The 16994-nt window shown below is 58.4% G+C and overlaps 2 protein-coding genes and 1 long non-coding RNA gene across 5 annotated transcripts in view; 2 read left to right on the top strand and 1 right to left on the bottom strand.

Moving 5' to 3' along the window:
- The first annotated feature begins 93 nt into the window (after positions 1-93).
- Positions 94-1242, top strand: ANKRD63 (ankyrin repeat domain 63). The gene has a single exon (XM_040620461.1). It carries the CDS (start codon positions 94-96, stop codon positions 1240-1242), a length of 1149 nt encoding a protein of 382 aa, XP_040476395.1.
- A 266-nt stretch (positions 1243-1508) lies between these two features.
- On the top strand, positions 1509-4351 carry LOC103673465. The gene is made up of 2 exons (XR_571401.2): positions 1509-3003; positions 3245-4351. It is a non-coding gene; the product is annotated as an uncharacterized LOC103673465 (long non-coding RNA).
- Positions 4352-5263: 912 nt separating this feature from the next.
- The window catches only part of PAK6 (p21 (RAC1) activated kinase 6), a 39719-nt gene continuing 27988 nt past the window's right edge, over positions 5264-16994 (bottom strand). For all 3 annotated transcript variants that reach the window (XM_040620454.1, XM_040620455.1, XM_040620456.1), the window contains 7 exons: positions 16153-16806; positions 9847-10344; positions 9612-9745; positions 9132-9258; positions 8892-9017; positions 8280-8414; positions 5264-6878 (listed from right to left, as the gene is read on the bottom strand). In XM_040620454.1, coding sequence (XP_040476388.1) covers positions 6711-6878; positions 8280-8414; positions 8892-9017; positions 9132-9258; positions 9612-9745; positions 9847-10344; positions 16153-16806 — 1842 coding nt within the window. In that variant the 3' untranslated portion in view covers positions 5264-6710. The remainder of the gene's footprint in view (positions 6879-8279; positions 8415-8891; positions 9018-9131; positions 9259-9611; positions 9746-9846; positions 10345-16152; positions 16807-16994) is intronic.

Raw genomic sequence — 16994 nt, 5'->3', positions numbered from 1 at the left:
CCACACCAGCAGGTCCCAGAGCCCGGCGGGGCGCGGGAACAGGGGCGCCCCCGTGCGGAGCTGCTGGGCCGCCTGGGAGCGGCGGCCGGGGCCATGCTCAAGCCCAAGGACCTGTGCCCCCGAGCGGGTACGCGCACCTTCCTGGAGGCCATGCAGGCGGGCAAAGTGCACCTGGCTCGCTTTGTACTGGATGCGCTGGACCGCAGCATCATCGACTGCCGCGCGGAGCAGGGCCGCACGCCGCTCATGGTGGCGGTGGGGCTGCCGGACCCCGCGCTGCGCGCGCGCTTCGTGCGGCTACTGCTGGAGCAGGGTGCGGCGGTGAACCTGCGGGACGAGCGCGGCCGCACGGCACTCAGCCTGGCGTGCGAGCGCGGCCACCTGGACGCGGTGCAGCTGTTGGTGCAGTTCAGCGGCGACCCCGAGGCGGCCGACTCGGCGGGCAACAGCCCAGTGATGTGGGCGGCGGCGTGCGGCCATGGGGCGGTGCTCGAGTTCCTGGTGCGCTCTTTCCGCCGCCTCGGCCTGCGCCTCGACCGCACCAACCGAGCAGGTCTCACGGCGCTGCAGCTGGCAGCCGCCCGCGGCCACGGGACCTGCGTGCAAGCCCTCACCGGGCCCTGGGGCCGCGCAGCCGCCGCCGCCGCGGCCCGGGGCTCCAACTCCGACAGCCCCCCTGGCCGTCCGGCTCCCGCGCCCAGCCCCGAGCGCCGAAGACCCAGCCCCCGCCGCTTACCTCGGCCTCTCCTGGCGCGCTTTGCGCGAGCCGCCGGCGGCCACGGTCACGGCGGCGAGGCTGGGCCAGGGGCCAAGGGCTCGGGCCGGCACCGAGCACAGGGCAGCGAGAGGCCCGAGCTGGGCCGGAGTATGAGTCTGGCGCTGGGTGCTGTAACAGAGGAGGAAGCGGCTCGGCTGCGGGCGGGAGCCCTGATGGCCCGACCACACTCGCCCCAGTCTTCAGGGACTGGGCGGTGGCGTTCGCAGGAGGTGCTGGAGGGAGCGCCTCCGACCTTAGTGCAAGCCCCCATTGGCCTTAGCCCCCACCCGGAGGGCGGCCCCGGCTCTGGCCGTTTGGGTTTGCGCCGACGCTCCACAGCTCCAGACATCCCCAGCCTGGTCGGGGAGGCATCAGGGCCCGAGAGCGGCGCGGAGTTAGAGGCCAACGCTCTGCCCCACTCGGTGCCTGAGCCTCAGCCTTGGCAGGTGGGCACGGAGGCCGTGGTGCTGCACGCTCAGCGGTAAACAGCGTCGAGGTTGAGCCCTGGCCCCCCTCCTCTTACGTCTCTCCTCCACTGAGATTTCTTTTTTCCAGGTCCCTCACTTTCCGGGCAGTTTCTCGGCCTGTGATCCCAGAACCTGTCCCCACTGCCCAGGCCAGACCCCTATCAATCCTCTCTCTGAAAAGAACCCCTATTTTATTTCTCTTTTTGTGCTTGTTGGTATTCCCTGCCTAGGTCTCTCACCTTCCCTACAGCCTACCTTTCCTGTCCTGGAGGGGAGGAGTAGAAGACTGGTTCCACAGGCTACAGCTTTTCAGCCAGGAAGATGGACCCCTTACTGTGAGCCCTAAGGTTCAGTTCTGAGTCTTGCCGACTCCTGCCGGGGCACCTCCTCCTTATCAGTTTCCCACACCCCGGCTGGGCTGCGCGGAAGAGTTGACTCGTAGAACAAAGGCCTAGCCTCCCCCCTCTGCTTAGTGATGTGGACAGTAATGCTGAACGCCGCCGAAGTCTCCCTTCCTTTAAGTGTTGGAGAAGGAGAGCAAGGAGACCAGCTTTTGAGCCTTTCTCGACAGGAGAGCTGATTAGGAAGGAATCTGGAGGTTAAGGTTTTCTGGGGAGAAACTCTTGCCTCAAGAAGATGAGAGCATATTAAGGGGTGGCAGAGGCCCTGGTATGGAAGGTTAGTTGTCCCCTGAAATAGCTTCTGGGTAATTTCAGCTCCCTCTGCCTCTGGCCGACCCAGTTTTCAACTTCGCTGATGAGGTGGGGTCATTGCCCTGCACCAACGCCTTCTGAGCCCAGCTCCCAGCACCTGAGCCCAGCTAGAACTCAGCTGCATTTGAGTATTATCTTTGAGGTCTTGCCCCTCAGGGCCCAGCCTTATTTCCTCTCACTCTTAGAGCCTGAAATGGAAAGGACTTGGCACTTTCCCGCCCCCACCACCTCCCTGCTCCCCCGTCCCGCACGTGGGTGCTCCCGCAGGGTGGAATGGTTGCGAAGGCTTGGTTTAATTGTACTTTTTCCAGTTCTCAAAGAACTCGTGGTTTGAGTCTTTGTATATGAGGCAGAAAGCAGCGGGGCTGATCCTAGGCTTAAGAACCTGACAATGTCTCTTTAAATAGAAGCTCTGCGAGGGGGATAATTGACTGAAGTGTTTGCCACGTTAAACGGCGGCGCGCGGGAGTCGGGAAGCCCACACGAGCCGCAGGTCCGGGTTTAAATTACATCAAACTCCTGCGAGAGCTGGAAGGGGGCTGTTAAAGGGCTCCTGCTTCTCGCTGGGCCGTTAATGGAGGGCAGGGCGGATGATGGATGCTGGAGGTCGAGACCAAGGACCCCTGCCTCTGCCCAGGCGCGTGGGACGCGGGCCCGGCCCAGCTTCATTACTGGGCAGATTAGTGAGTCAGAGGCAACCGCGGAGAGGTGGTTAAATGCCCTTTTCCGGCGTGGTCCTTCCTCTCCTCCCCTCCCTCCCAGCCCTCCTCTTTGTGCTGGCCTAAGGGGGCGGGGGTTCTAGCGGGTCTGGCGAACGCGTGCCCCAGGACCTTGCGGAAGCGCTAGCACAGGGATCTGTGCGTCCAGCCCGCGGGATCGTTGGCGCTTGGGGGCTCTTTTTGTGAACCCCGAAGGTTGAACGTGCAGCGCCTCACCCGTCTGAGGTGGGGTCTTTTCAAGACGTCGATCTATATGCCTTTGCAGAACGGAAGGTTTCTCACCAGTAACTCTAAGGGAACGGCCCAGAGCGAGGATGATCTGTGCTGAGAAACTGGTCCTCCTGGAGGTGAGCGGGTCTGGTATAGGTGTCAGACGCCTCCCGAGTCCTTCCACCCTTCTGAGGCCGGCAAGGCCGCGCCCTCTCTCCCCCACCCGGCACCGGACGTGATCTCTGGTGCCCCCTGGTGGCAGCGCTGCGCTTTCCTCGCGGCGCCCTGGCTTGCAGTTAGACTTCTGGTTTTACTTGGGATCACCGCCACATTCTCCCTCCGTGTGCATTTACCCATGAAATCCTCTTCCTCTTGTAGTATGTTACATCCGGATACTTGAAGTCATTTCCCAGCAGTGAAGTGAGGGACGATAAACAAAAAAACAACTCGGATTTGGAGTAGAAGGAGCCCAGACCCTTCTTCACTAAGGACCCCAAGATCTTCCAAGTAAAGGCTCCCATGTCCAGAGAGCTCCTGCTCTGTTCTGAAAAACAGGAGTTTCCAACCCCTTGTTTATAATTTCTGAAGCTTGGACCTGCACTGTTTTCTTCTGATGAGATTTGCTTTCGTTTTGGGGGTGTTTTGCCCTCCCCCTACTCCTTACTCCCCCCACACCTGCCTCTCTTCAGTCCCACTGTCTGGGTGGTGGGTGAACCGATACAGAAGCACCTGAAAAGCCAGAGGGAGAGGATCTGGGGTGGGATGGGGGATCATTGGACATCCCAAGTACAAACTCCTTTTTTTTCCCCCCGATCCCTGCTTGCTCACTTATTCCCTTTCTGTGTTTAATTTTCACGGAGTTTTTTAATGGTGTAAGCATACAAGTATTTGGCTTCTTCAGAACACCATTAAGGTCTGGGTTGAACATTAGGTAGAAGGTGCTGTCATCTTTCAAATGTCGCTGACCTGTTTGGCTTTCTGGTTCAGTGTTACCCCGGGGCCCTCCTTACTGAGCAAACAACCGTGAGGGCTCCTCTCCACCGAGTTGCCAAGGGCTTGGTGGTTGAAAGCAATGTTTCTGAAAAACCGCAGCAGATCTTTCCTGTCAGTACTGAATTGTGTTTGACTGACTTGCTGTTCTTGCAGATTTCTTACCGGGCCCAGCTTTGTGCGGAACTTCTCTATGTCACCATATTTCGCTTCCCTGCACTTCCTTCTCATTGTCAGCCTCAGGGCTTTGAGGCTGGGGTCCTCTCGAACTCACTCCACTTTCGAAGAGACTTTCTGAACAGTTTTCTTTTCCAACTCTTGTTGCTTTCATCGTTGTGAAGAATCACCCAGGCCACTGGATCCCGGCACCCTAACACGAGCTCAGAACCTGTTCGTGCGGGAGGCTAAATGACGTACACACACACTTTTGGAATGGCACTGCGTGGTGGAAGGACTATTAGAACTCAGAAGAATAGTTAATAAATCCAGTAGTACTCAGTTGCAAGAACTGGCCTCTCTTTGCCTTGCCAGCTGCTCCTGATTCTGGGCTCCCTTTGGAGCAGAAGGGTGTGCTTGCTTCCTGCAAAGCTTCCGCCTTCCATCAGCCTCCATCCCCGTCTGTCCCCCTGGGCACTGTGGCTGCGGCCTGAAGGCAGGACTTAGGTACTGCTTCGGACCGAGTTGGTGGGACTAGGACCCTCCAACCAGGGCCGCTGTCTGGGTGGGACTGCTGTGGGGAGCAGAAGGAGGTCTGCATGCCTCTTGGATGCCGGTTGAGAGGTTTCAGTGAACCCTGGGCTGGGGAGTAGGTTGAGCTCTCAGGAAGGCTGTGTTGGAATCAGTGTCAGAGCTAGAAGTTGAAAGAAAATTCCATCCACCTCCCCTACCCAAAGTCTCTTGATTTCCAGCCACTGCACTGCTCCTTCATAACCCCTCAGTTCTGAGAACCGAAACAGAGACTGCTTTCTCCCTGGAAGCAGCTCCAGGCCACTTCCTATGGATAGTCAGAGTTCGGCCTCTGACTTGTCTTGGGGTGAGAGGCAAAAGGGAGAAGGGAGATGCTGATGCAGAAAGTGGTCATCAGCCCTGGCGGCTGCCCCCAGAGCCCCTGTGGTTCCAGCCAGCACAGCACATGGCTCCAGCTTTCCTGGCTGGGTTCTGCTCCCCTGGGAAGGAGAGCTCTGTCTCTTTCTCAGCTCTTTCAGCCCAAGGGCCTTTCATTTCTTGTTTCCTCCTTATCTGCCCTCACGGGCCCACATGCCACCAGGGAGTTGGGTTTTCTGCGGACTTGAGTGACGGCTGGGGAGCTCACATGGTGGGGGGGCACACACCAGACACCCACTGCAGGGTGTCCAGCTTGAAGACAGCCTGGCTCCATTCTCAGAGACAACAGCCCAGAGGTTTTGAACACTCAGTTTAATTTAAAACAGGCACAAGTGCAAACAATTCACAAAAGTTTCTAGGGAAGATGCTTTTGTTTTTAAAACTCTGACCCTTAAAAAAGTCCTTGCGATTTTTTTGGGGGGGGCCCCAAAGCAGGCCACTAGGGAGCAGAGGAATCTAAAAATATTATCTAGATAGGGTCCTGACACCTGGAGTTCTTCCCTGGATTCCCTGACTCACAACATCCCTGAAGGTGGGGAGGGGAGGGGGACAAGGAGACAGGTGTCTGAAGAGGCAGCTAGGGCCGATGGTTTGCACAAAGGGGGTGCCCATTTTCATGACAGGATGGGACCCAGGAGGTGGTTCACCTCCCCCCAGACCAAGATTTTGATAAGAACGGGTCCTTGATGACCTGGTTATTGAGATGGAGCTCACAGGTAAAACAAAGTCTGTTCCCTCACCATTCCCGTCTCTGGCTCTCAGACTCGACAGTAGAGAAGAAACCTGGAAATCTGCCAAGCCCCTAGGATGCATTAGACTCAATGCAGATCTCTTTGCTGGTCAGGTAGAAACAAGGGACTTGGGAGGTGGGAAGCCAGGCCAAGAAAGCAGGTCCCTTCAGAGTAGAACTCAGTGGCAGAAAGGATGGAGAAGCCTTACTGAAGCTGGCTGTGGGCCACCTGAAGGGAGCCAGGCTGTCGGGGTGACCATCCGCCACTTACACACACACACATACACACACACACACACACACACACACACACACGATGTTCTCTCCATCCTGTAAAGTGAGACCACGTTTACCACCAACTCCATTCTTTCTCTTTCCCTCAGAAAAACGCTCCTCCTCCTTCCCTGGCCTGCGAGCAGGCTGTTCACAGTTCAGGGCCGGCTGTGCAGGGAGAGTGATGTCAGTGCAGGTGGGCTGGGAAGCAGGTGCAGGTCGGACTGTACCTTCAGGAAGTCAGACACGAGGGAGGAAGACAGCTCCAGGCAACAGAAACCTTCCCTGTGGCCCTCTCGAGACCCCAGGGTTTAGAGCTGGAGCTGAGAACAGCAAGTATCCTGGTGAAGACAGGCAGTGTGCCCGCTGAGGTGGCCTGGGACGCTAGTGTACAACTACCGTTAAAAAACTGCAGCAGCCTTTTCTGCTGGGTTGGCCACAGCGGCCAGGAGTGCTGGTCTCCACGTTTCTTAGAAATATCCCTGTGCAAATAACAAAGGGTTATCCTGTAGAAGGGGTCTCCATCATCCCAAAGGCAACTGGGGACTCTCTTGGGAGGGAGAGAGACCAAGGGGCAGGTCCGGCCTGGCCCAGTGGGCTAAAGGGCAGGAGGGTGTGGGTGGGGTTTCACATTCAATCTTTGGAGAGAATACTGAGAGAATGAGGCAGGCAGGCCCTGCCGGCAGGCTGGCTGCCCAGTGTCCCTTGCCTGCAGGCATGGGTGGCAAGTGAGCTCTGGGGGTGGGCTCAGCAGGTGGAGGTCTGCTTGCGGTAGAGCTGGATCAGGGGCACCAGGCACTCGGGCAGCCCCGTCTGCAGCAGGAAAGGGTGGTCCAGGAGCTCCTGAGCCGTGGCTCTCTCCTGGGGGTCCCGCACCAGCATCCGTTCCAGGAAGTCTCGAAGCACTGGGGAGACCTGTGAGGACAGGGCAGCACTGAGAGGAAGCCGTCGCATGCAGTCACTTTGGGGTGACTCATCTGCCCAGCCCCACCATCATCTGAAGGTCCCGAATTCTCTTGTTGCTCACTTCCTGGCAGCTCCCAGGCCCAGTACTGTCAGATCATCAGGTAGGTAAAGAAACTTGGCATCAGTCCAGGAAAAGTGACTAGTTCACCTCTAGGGGGTGGTGCTGAGCAGTGGAAGGAAGATGCCTGGTTTCTAGGGAGCCCAGCTCTCAATACACAGCCCATTCCCCACCCTGCTGCTCAAGGCTCGCAGACTTCAGGCTCTATGGCTCTGCGGAAGGGGCACGGGATTGGTACTAGTGATCCAGTCCTGGGTCTATCCCTCATCTTCGACAAGTTGCAATTTTCTCTAGACCTCAGTTTTCTTAATCTGCCCAAAGGGCTAATGATAAAATGTACATGCCCTGTCTTTAGTGAGGATCCAAAAAGAGGCCAGGGATGAAGTGTCTTGAAAAATGGAAAAGAACAAAGTGAGACCTGACAAGGAAGATTTCTTTAATGCTCTGAGCCAAGGGCTTATCTTGGTTCATTCTGAGCCAGTATCTTGGGATAAGACTAAGTCTTGGGCTGTTACAAAAGGCTACATCCTCTGGGGAATTAACCAATTGGAAATCTCCCCTATGTGTTAGTCCTGGGGCTGGCAGGGCAGGTTCCAAGGACCAGCTGACTGGGAAGGTGTTTCCAGACTGTCCTCCCATCCAGCTGTGTTGGGGCCACAGAAGTATTTTATTTAGGGACTGGGTTTCAACCCTCTGGGACATTTCTCTCTCTGGCCATCAGATGGCAGTGCCACTTGCCGCCCTAAGCTGACCTGGCTACCAGCAGGGGGTGTCCACTGGTAAGGCCTGTGGGTTTGGGTGGATTTGACAGAAAAGGGTTAAATGTGCACGTGCGCAAACACACACACACACACACACACACACACACACACACACACACTGGTTTTAAGGGAAAACCTGTGGCTCAGATGTGGTCAGGATGTGCACTGATGGGAGGAAAAGACAGTTTGCTGTGTTAGACTGGGAACACCGTGCCATGCTATGGCTCCCCTGACAGAGGGAGTGGAGGGGCTCCTGCTCAGTTAGCTTCTCTAGATTCCTCCCCAGGACATCAGGGATTCCTGGCAGCCTTGCTTTTCCTTCTCTCAGGCTCCTGTCAATTGCCTACAGGTGGAAACTTGTCCAAACGACCACAGGACTTTGCTGCGGGTTTTGTGTGGGGAGGGTGGAACCTCTTCTGGGAGCCTCCGAATTCTGTGGAAGGGAGGGGGTGGGCCTGGGAGCCCAGGCTCTGGTCCCTTCAGTCTCAGGAAGAATGGGGCCAGCAGCGTCCACCCTGAGCACTGACTGACCTTGTGAGAGTTTTTCAGCCTGGGTGGGGGGCTGTCCCGGAGCCTCTTCATGGCCTGCACTGGGGAGTCACTGAAGTAGGGTGGCTCTCCGTCCACCATCTCAATCACCATGATGCCCAGGGACCAGATATCCACCTGGAGGAAGAGAATGTCCTTGACACCACTGGCCAGAGTAGGGCCCCTTGGTAGCAGTGTGTTGCAGGGGGACGGGAGCAGCTGGTCCCTGCTGTCATTGGTGAGTTGGCCTCCTTCCTGTCCATCTGCCCTGTGGCCAGTGACTTCCTGCAGGAGTGCCCACTGACTCTAGGGGCAGAGCTGTCAGCCATTCAGGGAGAATGGCCATCACACATGGGGAAGCCTGGCCATACCCCACCTTGCCCACAAGCTGCAGGAGGAACATTTTTGGGAATAGTTTGGCAGCAAAGTCACAAGCGAGGGAAGACCCACCCAAGAGTGGGCAGGGGGCAATGGGAAGTGGGGTAGGGTATTGACTAAGTGGGAACCTGAAAACCAGGGCTCTTTGGGGGAGGGGTGTCTCTGCAGGGGCCACAGGGGCTGTTTGTTCCCAAACAGGAGTTTCTGGGAGGACTGGCCCATGGAAGGAGAGGTTACCTCAGTCGCATACAGAGACCTGGAGATCACTTCAGGAGCCATCCAGTAGGGGGTTCCTACCAGGGACTTCCTCTTAGGGACGTCTTTGCTGATCTGAGCACAGAATCCAAAGTCCGAGAGTTTCACCTGTGGTTGAGAAGGGTGGGGGGGCAGGGAGTGGTGAACTAGAAGTGGGAGCTGAGCTGGGAGCATGGACACAGGGGGAGGGGCACAAGTGTGCCAGGCTGGGGAGGGCCCTACCCTGCCATCGAGAGTTAGGAGGATGGAGTCACTCTTGATGTCCCGGTGGATGACACCCTGGGCGTGCAGGTAAGCCAGGGCCTGCAGTACGGCCTCGCACACAGTGGCGATCTGCTCCTCGTTCAGCCTGGACAGGGAAGGCCAGGTCACAGACAGAAGAAAACATGAGCTTCGGCAGGGCTGTGGGGCAGCCGGGCTGGCAGATTAGGTGCCCCTGGGGTGAGGCCCCACGGCTCCTGGGCAATAGGTGCGGGGGTCCAGGCAGGCTAGAGCCTCAGTGGAAATGGGCCTGGACCTAGGCTGGAGACCCCACCCCACTCCCCCGAACCCTCCTGGGTCTGTTAACCCAAATGGACAGGGGGTGCTCACAATGATGTGACAGGCACCCCAAGTTTTCTTGGCCCGAGGCTGCCCAATCCCCCTGCTGGGACAATGGTGGGGGCAGCCAGCTCCCGGAGCCCAGGCCTCCCAGCTGCCCACCTGACTTGGGAGACAATGTCCGTGAGCGCCCCGCCCTGCAGGAACTCCATAAGCACCCACAGCTCCTCGCCCACCAGGAAGCTCTTATACATCTCCACCACGTTGAGGTGCTGGTAGTCTCGCATGATCACCACCTGCGGGGCAGATGGGGCTGCCTGAGTGCCAGGCCCCGTCCCCACGGCCAGGCTCCCAGATGGTCATCCTAAGCGCCCCACCACACCCCCCCTCCTCCCACCTCATTAAAGAGCAGCTCCCTGCGCTGCTGCTTCCTGAGGTCCATCATCTTGACGGCCACCTGGCGGCCTGAGTGCTTCTCCCGGGCCAGGCAGACGATGCCCGTGGAGCCCTCGCCGATCTTCACGTAGCTGTCCAGCAGCATCCGGGGGTCACCCTGGTCCACCACCATCCTGAGTGCAGCCTTGAACTGCTCATGTGTCACAACACCTGTGTCCTCGCCAGCCAGGGCACCCTTGGCCACCGCGGGGTCCTGGGGCAGGTACAGGTTGCTGGTGCTGATTTGGGCTTGCCTGGTGCGTGGAGAGCCTGCGGGGGAAGACCGGCCTGGGGGTGGGCCGGCAGCGGGGGCCGTGCGGAGGGACTTCTGGGGGCTGCTGGTATCCGAGGTGGCCAGAGGGCTGAAGGTCCCCATGGGCTGGTCCGAGGGCAAGGACTGGGCCTTGGCCACCAGGCTTGGTGGGGGGTCTTTCTGTGGTGGCCGGAAAGAGGAATTAGGCTGCAGGGAGAGAAAGAGAAACAGAGAAGGGTTTGGCTGTGGCAGCGTTTGGAGTGACCTTCCCAGAAGCAGGGGGTGACCTCTGGACAGGGGCAGGTCTGGCAGGACATCGGACCAAATCGGGGAGGTGCTGTGGGCAAGGATTTTCAAACGCAGCTGAAGCCGAAGTTCCTGCCTAGGAGCCCAGCCCCCAGCGTTCCCGGGTGAGCAGTCCAAACAGCAGCTCTTGACATCTGCTCTGCCTCGCCGGGGAAACTGAAGGAAAGCAAAGTCCCTGGGGTGTCCTCTGCTGGGTATTTCTTCCTGGGTAATTGACAGCCAGAGCCCAGGGAGGCCACTGGGAAGCTGTCTTCCCTCTGTACTGCCAGGCTCTGTGGGGAATCTGGGTCAGAGACCTACTTCATTCCCGGGGTGCTCACACCCAAGGACCCAAGTGGGCGGAAGAGGCCCTGGGCTGTGGGGCAGCTGGGACTGCTTCCCAGCACAGGGTAGGGAAGCCACAGCAAGGGGTCTGACAGCCCCACTCCTGCCTGACAGCAGGGAGTCTGCATGTCTATGCTGTGAGAGTGTGCCCCAACAGAGCCCTATTACCATCTGGGGGGTTCTCAGGTATGTCTCCTGGGCTAGGGATCTGATGCCAGAGAGATCTGGAATTGGGAGGTAGGTCCAGCCTAACCCAAGCCCTGGGGCCAGGGGTAGGGAGGTTTCCTAGGGGCTCCCCAGAGCAGCCTCTGGACTTGCTTCTGAGCACTCCTGGCTGATGACCCCCCACACACAGAAGGGAAGGTGGGGGGCCTATCCTTATGGCCTCTGGTGGGGAGGGAGGGAAGATAGAACTGAGTGGCAGACTGGGCCTCAGTGAGCCCAAGGGCCAGCCCTGAAGCCTCTGAGGCTCCTTGCCTTTCAGGGCCCAAGGCCTCCTGCCAGCCTGGCAGGAAAGTGCCCCATCCTTGGGTTCTCTCCAAGGAGCTGGCGATGTGCAACATGACTCTTCCCAGGGATTATATGATTTTAAAAGGGGCACCTGGAAAGGGCTGTAAGTAACCTAACAAGGGACACTTCAGGGGCTGCAGAGAACTTTCCAGAACATCTCAGAACCCATCATATGGCAGTTGTCTAGTTGTCCAGCGGGCCCTAGTCCAGATCCTCAGAACTACATCAACTTCCAAGAGATTTCCTTAGGCTCTCAGCTTGGGCCGAGGGACCCCACGTCTGGGCCTTGGACCCTACCATGCTCAGCAGAACTTTGTCAACCTCTTCAGCACCCTCTCCCCAGGCTTCAGGGTGTCTACCCCACCTTACACAGTGCCTGATCTTGACTAGAGGGGAGCACGTATGAGAGTAACCCTGCCAGCAGAGAGCCAAGCTGTGGCAGACTGCCGCCCCCACCCCGCCTGCACACCCCAAAGTGCACACCAGCCTCTGGCAGGCTATGCCTGGCTCAGGCTCAGCCCTCACAGTGAAGGAGCCAGGACAGCCTCCCAGCACTGCTGCCACGACTCCATCCTGCCCGGGGAGCACATCTGGATAGTAAAGAGACCCTCCCATGTCGTCACCAGCACCTGACCCTCACCCACGTTTCCCCACTCTGTGTAGTGGAGCGGTGGGACCTCTGGACTGGGGGTCACGACCTAGATTCCAGTACTGCTCTGCTCTGACCAGCGATGAATCTCAGGCAACGCACCCTCTTGGAGCCCAACTCGTCTATAAATACATGGTGATCTGGGGAGCTGGATAAAATGCAGAGTCCAGCTTCGGTAAGTCCCTAGAGCAGTGACTCTGCATTTTAATGAGTTCCCTGGGCTCTGATGCCGGAGGACAGTGGACCACACTGGGAGCAGTTTTGGACAAATGGGCTCTGTGATTCCATGGCCTCAGGGAGGCTGCGGGAGGGGTGGGACTGGGGGTGGAGGGAGCAAGGCCACTACTGAGGCTGGGAGGCCATGTCCTGGAAGCAGAGGCTTCACAGGACACCACCACAGCTCACTTCATCACGCCATCACCGAGGCAGCCCCCAAGGCCCTACAAAAACGTTGCCCGCTGGCCTGCAAGGTGTGGGTCACAGAAAACATGCTCTCTGAGCGTCTGGGTCGGGCTGCACACAATTTGGGGGCCTAGAGGCAGCTAGAGCTGCTCTTGTGGTTGCTCTAATGGCCCCCTAACCTCTCTCCCCCTGGATGTCGACGGCAGGCTGTAAAATGATTCCCTTCACCTGCTGGCCTCTTGGCCCCCTACACAGGCTGTCTCTGCTCTCTGGCTGAGTTGGCTTGGGCAGCGGGGACGGGGGAGGTAAGGACAGGCCCTGCTGAGGGGCCAAGAAGGGGATTTGCTCCCCCCCCCCCCCCCCCCTGAACTCAGGGGCCAAGGGTATGGTGGGTGGGTGGGTGGATGGAAGCGGCGAAGGGCAGGGATCCAGCCGAGAGCCCAGCCTGGGACAGGGGATGCGGGGTAATGGGGCTGGGCTCAGTCTTCACCTCAGCAGGACTCTGGTCCCCAGAGTCCCTTTGTTGGCCTTGCTGCCTGTCTCCACAAGAAGGGAGCTTTTACTGTATGTCCCCACAAGAAAAAACCAGGGGTAATGTCTTAAGCCATACCGAGAAAGAGAAAGGGGGACAGAAGATGGAATTAGTTGTCATGGGCTCTGAAGTTCCTTGTGTGACTGAGATGTCTTCCTGGGCAGGAAGCCACTGGGAAGAGCCATGCATGGTTACGACAATGCCTCATCTTCCCTTCCTGGGCCATGGCGACAGGGCCAGGCTCTCCAGCCGTGGGCTGGGGGCTGCAATCTAAGTGCCTTGGAGGCAAAGGCCATGTCCTAATATTTTAAAAATAATAAAGCCATTTATGAAGGGTGTGCCACTTTGACAAGGGTCTTACATGCATAATCTCATTGAATTCTCATAACCTCTGGGTTGTTTTAGCATTCCACGGGTGCTACTATTATCTGTATTTGTCGGTAAGGAAAGGGGCTCAGAGAGGTTAAGTAACTTGCCCAGAGGCACTGAGTAGTAAGAGCGGGCTCACTTCAGTCCTGGTCAGCCTGATAACCTTAGCTGTGCTCCTATCGGAGGTCCTTGGCACATAACAGAGTACGGGGTGCACAGTAGGTGTTTAACCAAGGTTTGTGGATTGTCGGGGTCTTTTGATTTAGCCTCTCTGCCTCTAAGTGGAACCACTTCTAAATCCCCCAGTTCCTGTCTTAATGCTTCGGCCTCCCTGCCTCTGACCCCAGTCAGGGCTCGAGGTCTTTGGCTATTTAGCCAAAGTGAGTGACTGCAGGCCAAGCTTCCTGGGGCTGAGCGCAAAAGCCCGAGAGCCACACAGCCTTCTGTAGCCTCTTCTGGCTAGTTCAGTGGCCAAGGGTGTGGTGGCAGCTGGGTGGCAGGTGGCTTGACCTCCTAGGGCACCTGGGTGGCAGGTGGCTTGACCTCCTAGGGCACCAGTGCACGGACAGCGGCTGTAGTTGCTGCTGTGAGCGTCCTGAGCCAAGCCCTGGGATGTGCCGAGGTGCAGAAGGCTGGCTGCTGGGTTGGTCTGGTGGTTCCTGGGGCGGTGGGGGTGGAGGAGGAAGCTGGATGCAGTGGTTGGCAATGGGGGCTGATTTTATCCCCCCAAGGGACATTTGGCCATGTATGGGGAGGATTTCTGGTTGTCCCAGCTGAGAGGTGCTACCAGCATCTAGTGGGTAAAGGCCAGAGATGCTATTAAATACCCTACAGGGTACAGGACAGCCCCTGCGACAAAGGATTCTCTGATCCAAATGTCAATAGGGCAGGGGTTGAGAAGGCCTGGCCCGGAGCAGCTCAGACGAAGTCTCAGCCCTGCCTTTTAGAGGCCTGGCTTGGAAGTATTTCTCTAGAAATGTAAGCCCAAGAGGCCGGGAAGGAAACCACTGCCCTGGGTTTGGAACTGGGGTGTCTCCAAGCCCCAGAGGACGACCACCACCTGCTTTCACTGCACACCCAGCTGCAGTGGCCTATGCCAGATCCTTGCTAAAATGCAGGATGGACAGGCCGACTGAGGCTGGCTGGACAGCCTGCTCCCTGCTGTGGGGTGCCGGCAGGAGCTCGGAAACAGGCATGTCAGTGCCCACCCAGTGTTGACACCCCCTTTTTCCAAATCCCTGAAACCCTGCCACAGGATTCCCAAGAGGCCAGCGAGCGATCAAGTTCCAGTTCTCACCTCCTGGGCAGTGTGCACTGGCCTGCTCCTACCTTCCTTTTCAAGGAAGTGTCTCTCTAGGAGCACAGCCTTCCGGAGACCTCTCCGCTCACAGACACAACAAGCCACGTCTCACTTGTTCAGCCCTCCAGCCCCCATTCCATGGGGGAGCCCGGCCTGCGTCCTTCATCCCAGCGAGTGCACAAAGACCAGAACCTTCCCTGGGAGCCTTGGGCTGGCAGTGACTTAGGAAGGTTGAGAGTCAGGCCACTCCTCAAACTCTCCACCCAAGTCCAGGCTGGAGCCCACTCATGCACCATCGCCGGGGAGGTGCCAGGCTTGCTCTGAAAGCCCTCCGGGGAGGGGAGGTCTGTCACTCATGTCACTGTCACCAGTTGTTTCTTACGTCTGACTTCCCAGCCTCGCGCTGCAGCGTAAGCTCATTTCTGCCCGCCCCCGACGAAGGAGCTAGAGATGCCATGATCAGAAAGCCTTGGGGAGCAAGAGGCGTGAGCCCGGAGGGCCCTCTCACTGCTGCCCTCCCTGACTCAGTCTCCATATCTGGGGCTTGTGTGACCCTCCCGGAGCCCACCTTCTCATCTGCTAAATGAGAAAGGATGGTGCTGTCACCACGGACAGGACATCATAGGGCATGGAAAAAGCAAAAACATTTTCCTCTGCCTGCCAAGAAATGTCACCATTAGAGCTCCCTTCGCTGTTTCCTATTTCACAAGAAAAATCTGTGCATTCGAGGCTGTCGCGCATGTCAAAAGTCGGCTTTCCGGCTGCTCTGGGCCGAGGCCAACTCAATCCTCCAGCTTTTCCTGTGGCACGTGAACTGCACAACAAATCATTCCAGAAATGCTAAACCGAACAACCACTCAAGAAAAGGGGAGGGGGGGTGCCTGGGTGGCGCAGTCGGTAAGTGTCAGACTCTTGGTTTCCGCTCAGGTCATGATCTCAGGGTTGTGAGATCGAGCCCCACATCGGGCTCTGAGCTCCGCGAGGAGTCTGCTGAAATCTCTCTCCCTCCGCCCCTCCCTGCACTTGCACTCTCTCTCTCTCAAATAAAGAAAGAAATCTTAAAAAAAAAAAAAAAAAGGCAGGGGCAGGGTCGGAAGCAAAGAATCCTTCTCACTGGAGAAGGAGTTGACATGAAAACTCTGACACCTGAGGGAGAAGCAGTCCAGGGAGCGTCTGCTGGACCTCAGGAGAGCACTGGGCAAGAGAGGGGTGGAGGTGGAAAGAAGCTCTGGGAAGAGGGAGGCCGGAGCCTGCCACTGCCCAGTGCTGGGGCCAGGCTGGTGGTCGCTGGGCACCGGGGGAGGGTCTGGGCTTATGGTTAAAGGTGACTGCCTCCCAGTGTGGTCCACTGAGACACACGGCACAGGGCAGGGGTGTACCGAAAGCCCCTCTGAGGCCCCCCAGAAAACGAACGAGCTGGCCTGCCCCCTCTGACTCACCCTCACAGCCTCTGGAAGACCAGAGCTCATTTGGCTCAGGGTAGAATCCGCAGTGGAGGCTGAGCTGGTTTCTTGATCATTCTGTTCCCTTCTACTCTCCCTAGCCTGACCCTGTAAGTAGGGAAGGCCAGGCTCCTTGCCCTGCTGAGAGCGGCCCAGAGGGTCGACCCCAGCCCCCACCTACCTTGCTCTGGGAGGGAGGGCCCGGCTTGCTGCCGCTTGCAGGGGCCGTGGCAGCAGTAGACAGGAACATGCTTCGGAAGAGCCTGCGCTTAAGGCTGCTTTCCTGGGTCTTAGGGCTGGGGCTGCCCTCCCCGCCCGGCCTGCCTGTCGCTGAGCCCACCAGGCAGGACTGCGGCCGGGCCTCCTCAGAACCGTGCCTGGCAGCCTTGGTCCCGCGCCTACTGGTGGCTGCGGGGGGCGAGGCGCCGGGTGGGGAGCTCTGCAGGCAGGCACCCAGCTGCAGGCAGCGCTGCGTGGCACCCTGGAACTCCGTGGGGCCTAGCGACTGTGCCTTGGCAGCCAGCCCATTGGGGAGGACCCTCGGGCTCTGTGGCTCTGGCCACGGCACCTGCCTGCGGCCTGCTGGTGTGGCCCCGTTGCAGCTGAGGTAGAGGCCGTGGGGGTCAGTGCGCTCAGACTGGGGGCTCTGCAGGTACATGTCCGGGTCCGCGGCCCAGTGCTCGTCCCCCAGCAGCCCCAGGGACTGTGCCCGCCGCCGGCTGGTAGGGCTGCGGCCACGAAGGGTGTTGGAGCTGATGACCGACAACTTCTGGATGTCGTTGAGCAGCCCTGAGATGTAGCCATCCACGGGCACCGAGCTGCCCCGCACCACGGTCTGTAGGGGAGGGAGAAGAGTGTGAGCGAGCAGCCTGTTCGTGGCACGGGGCCTCCACGGAGGGGGGGAGATCTTGGGGGGGGACACTGAAGGGCCTCACTTGCTGTGTCATCCATCTGTTCCTTACTTTTTCAGCCACTCACCCGGACCCACAGCAGGTCAGGCCTGTGCGGGGGGGGGGGGGGGGG

Source organism: Ursus maritimus, unplaced genomic scaffold (assembly GCF_017311325.1).
Source record: "Ursus maritimus isolate PB19 unplaced genomic scaffold, ASM1731132v1 scaffold_35, whole genome shotgun sequence".
NCBI lineage: Eukaryota > Metazoa > Chordata > Mammalia > Carnivora > Ursidae > Ursus > Ursus maritimus.
The sequence above is the reverse complement of the archived record's forward strand: the minus strand, read 5'-3'. Positions and strand labels throughout refer to the sequence as shown.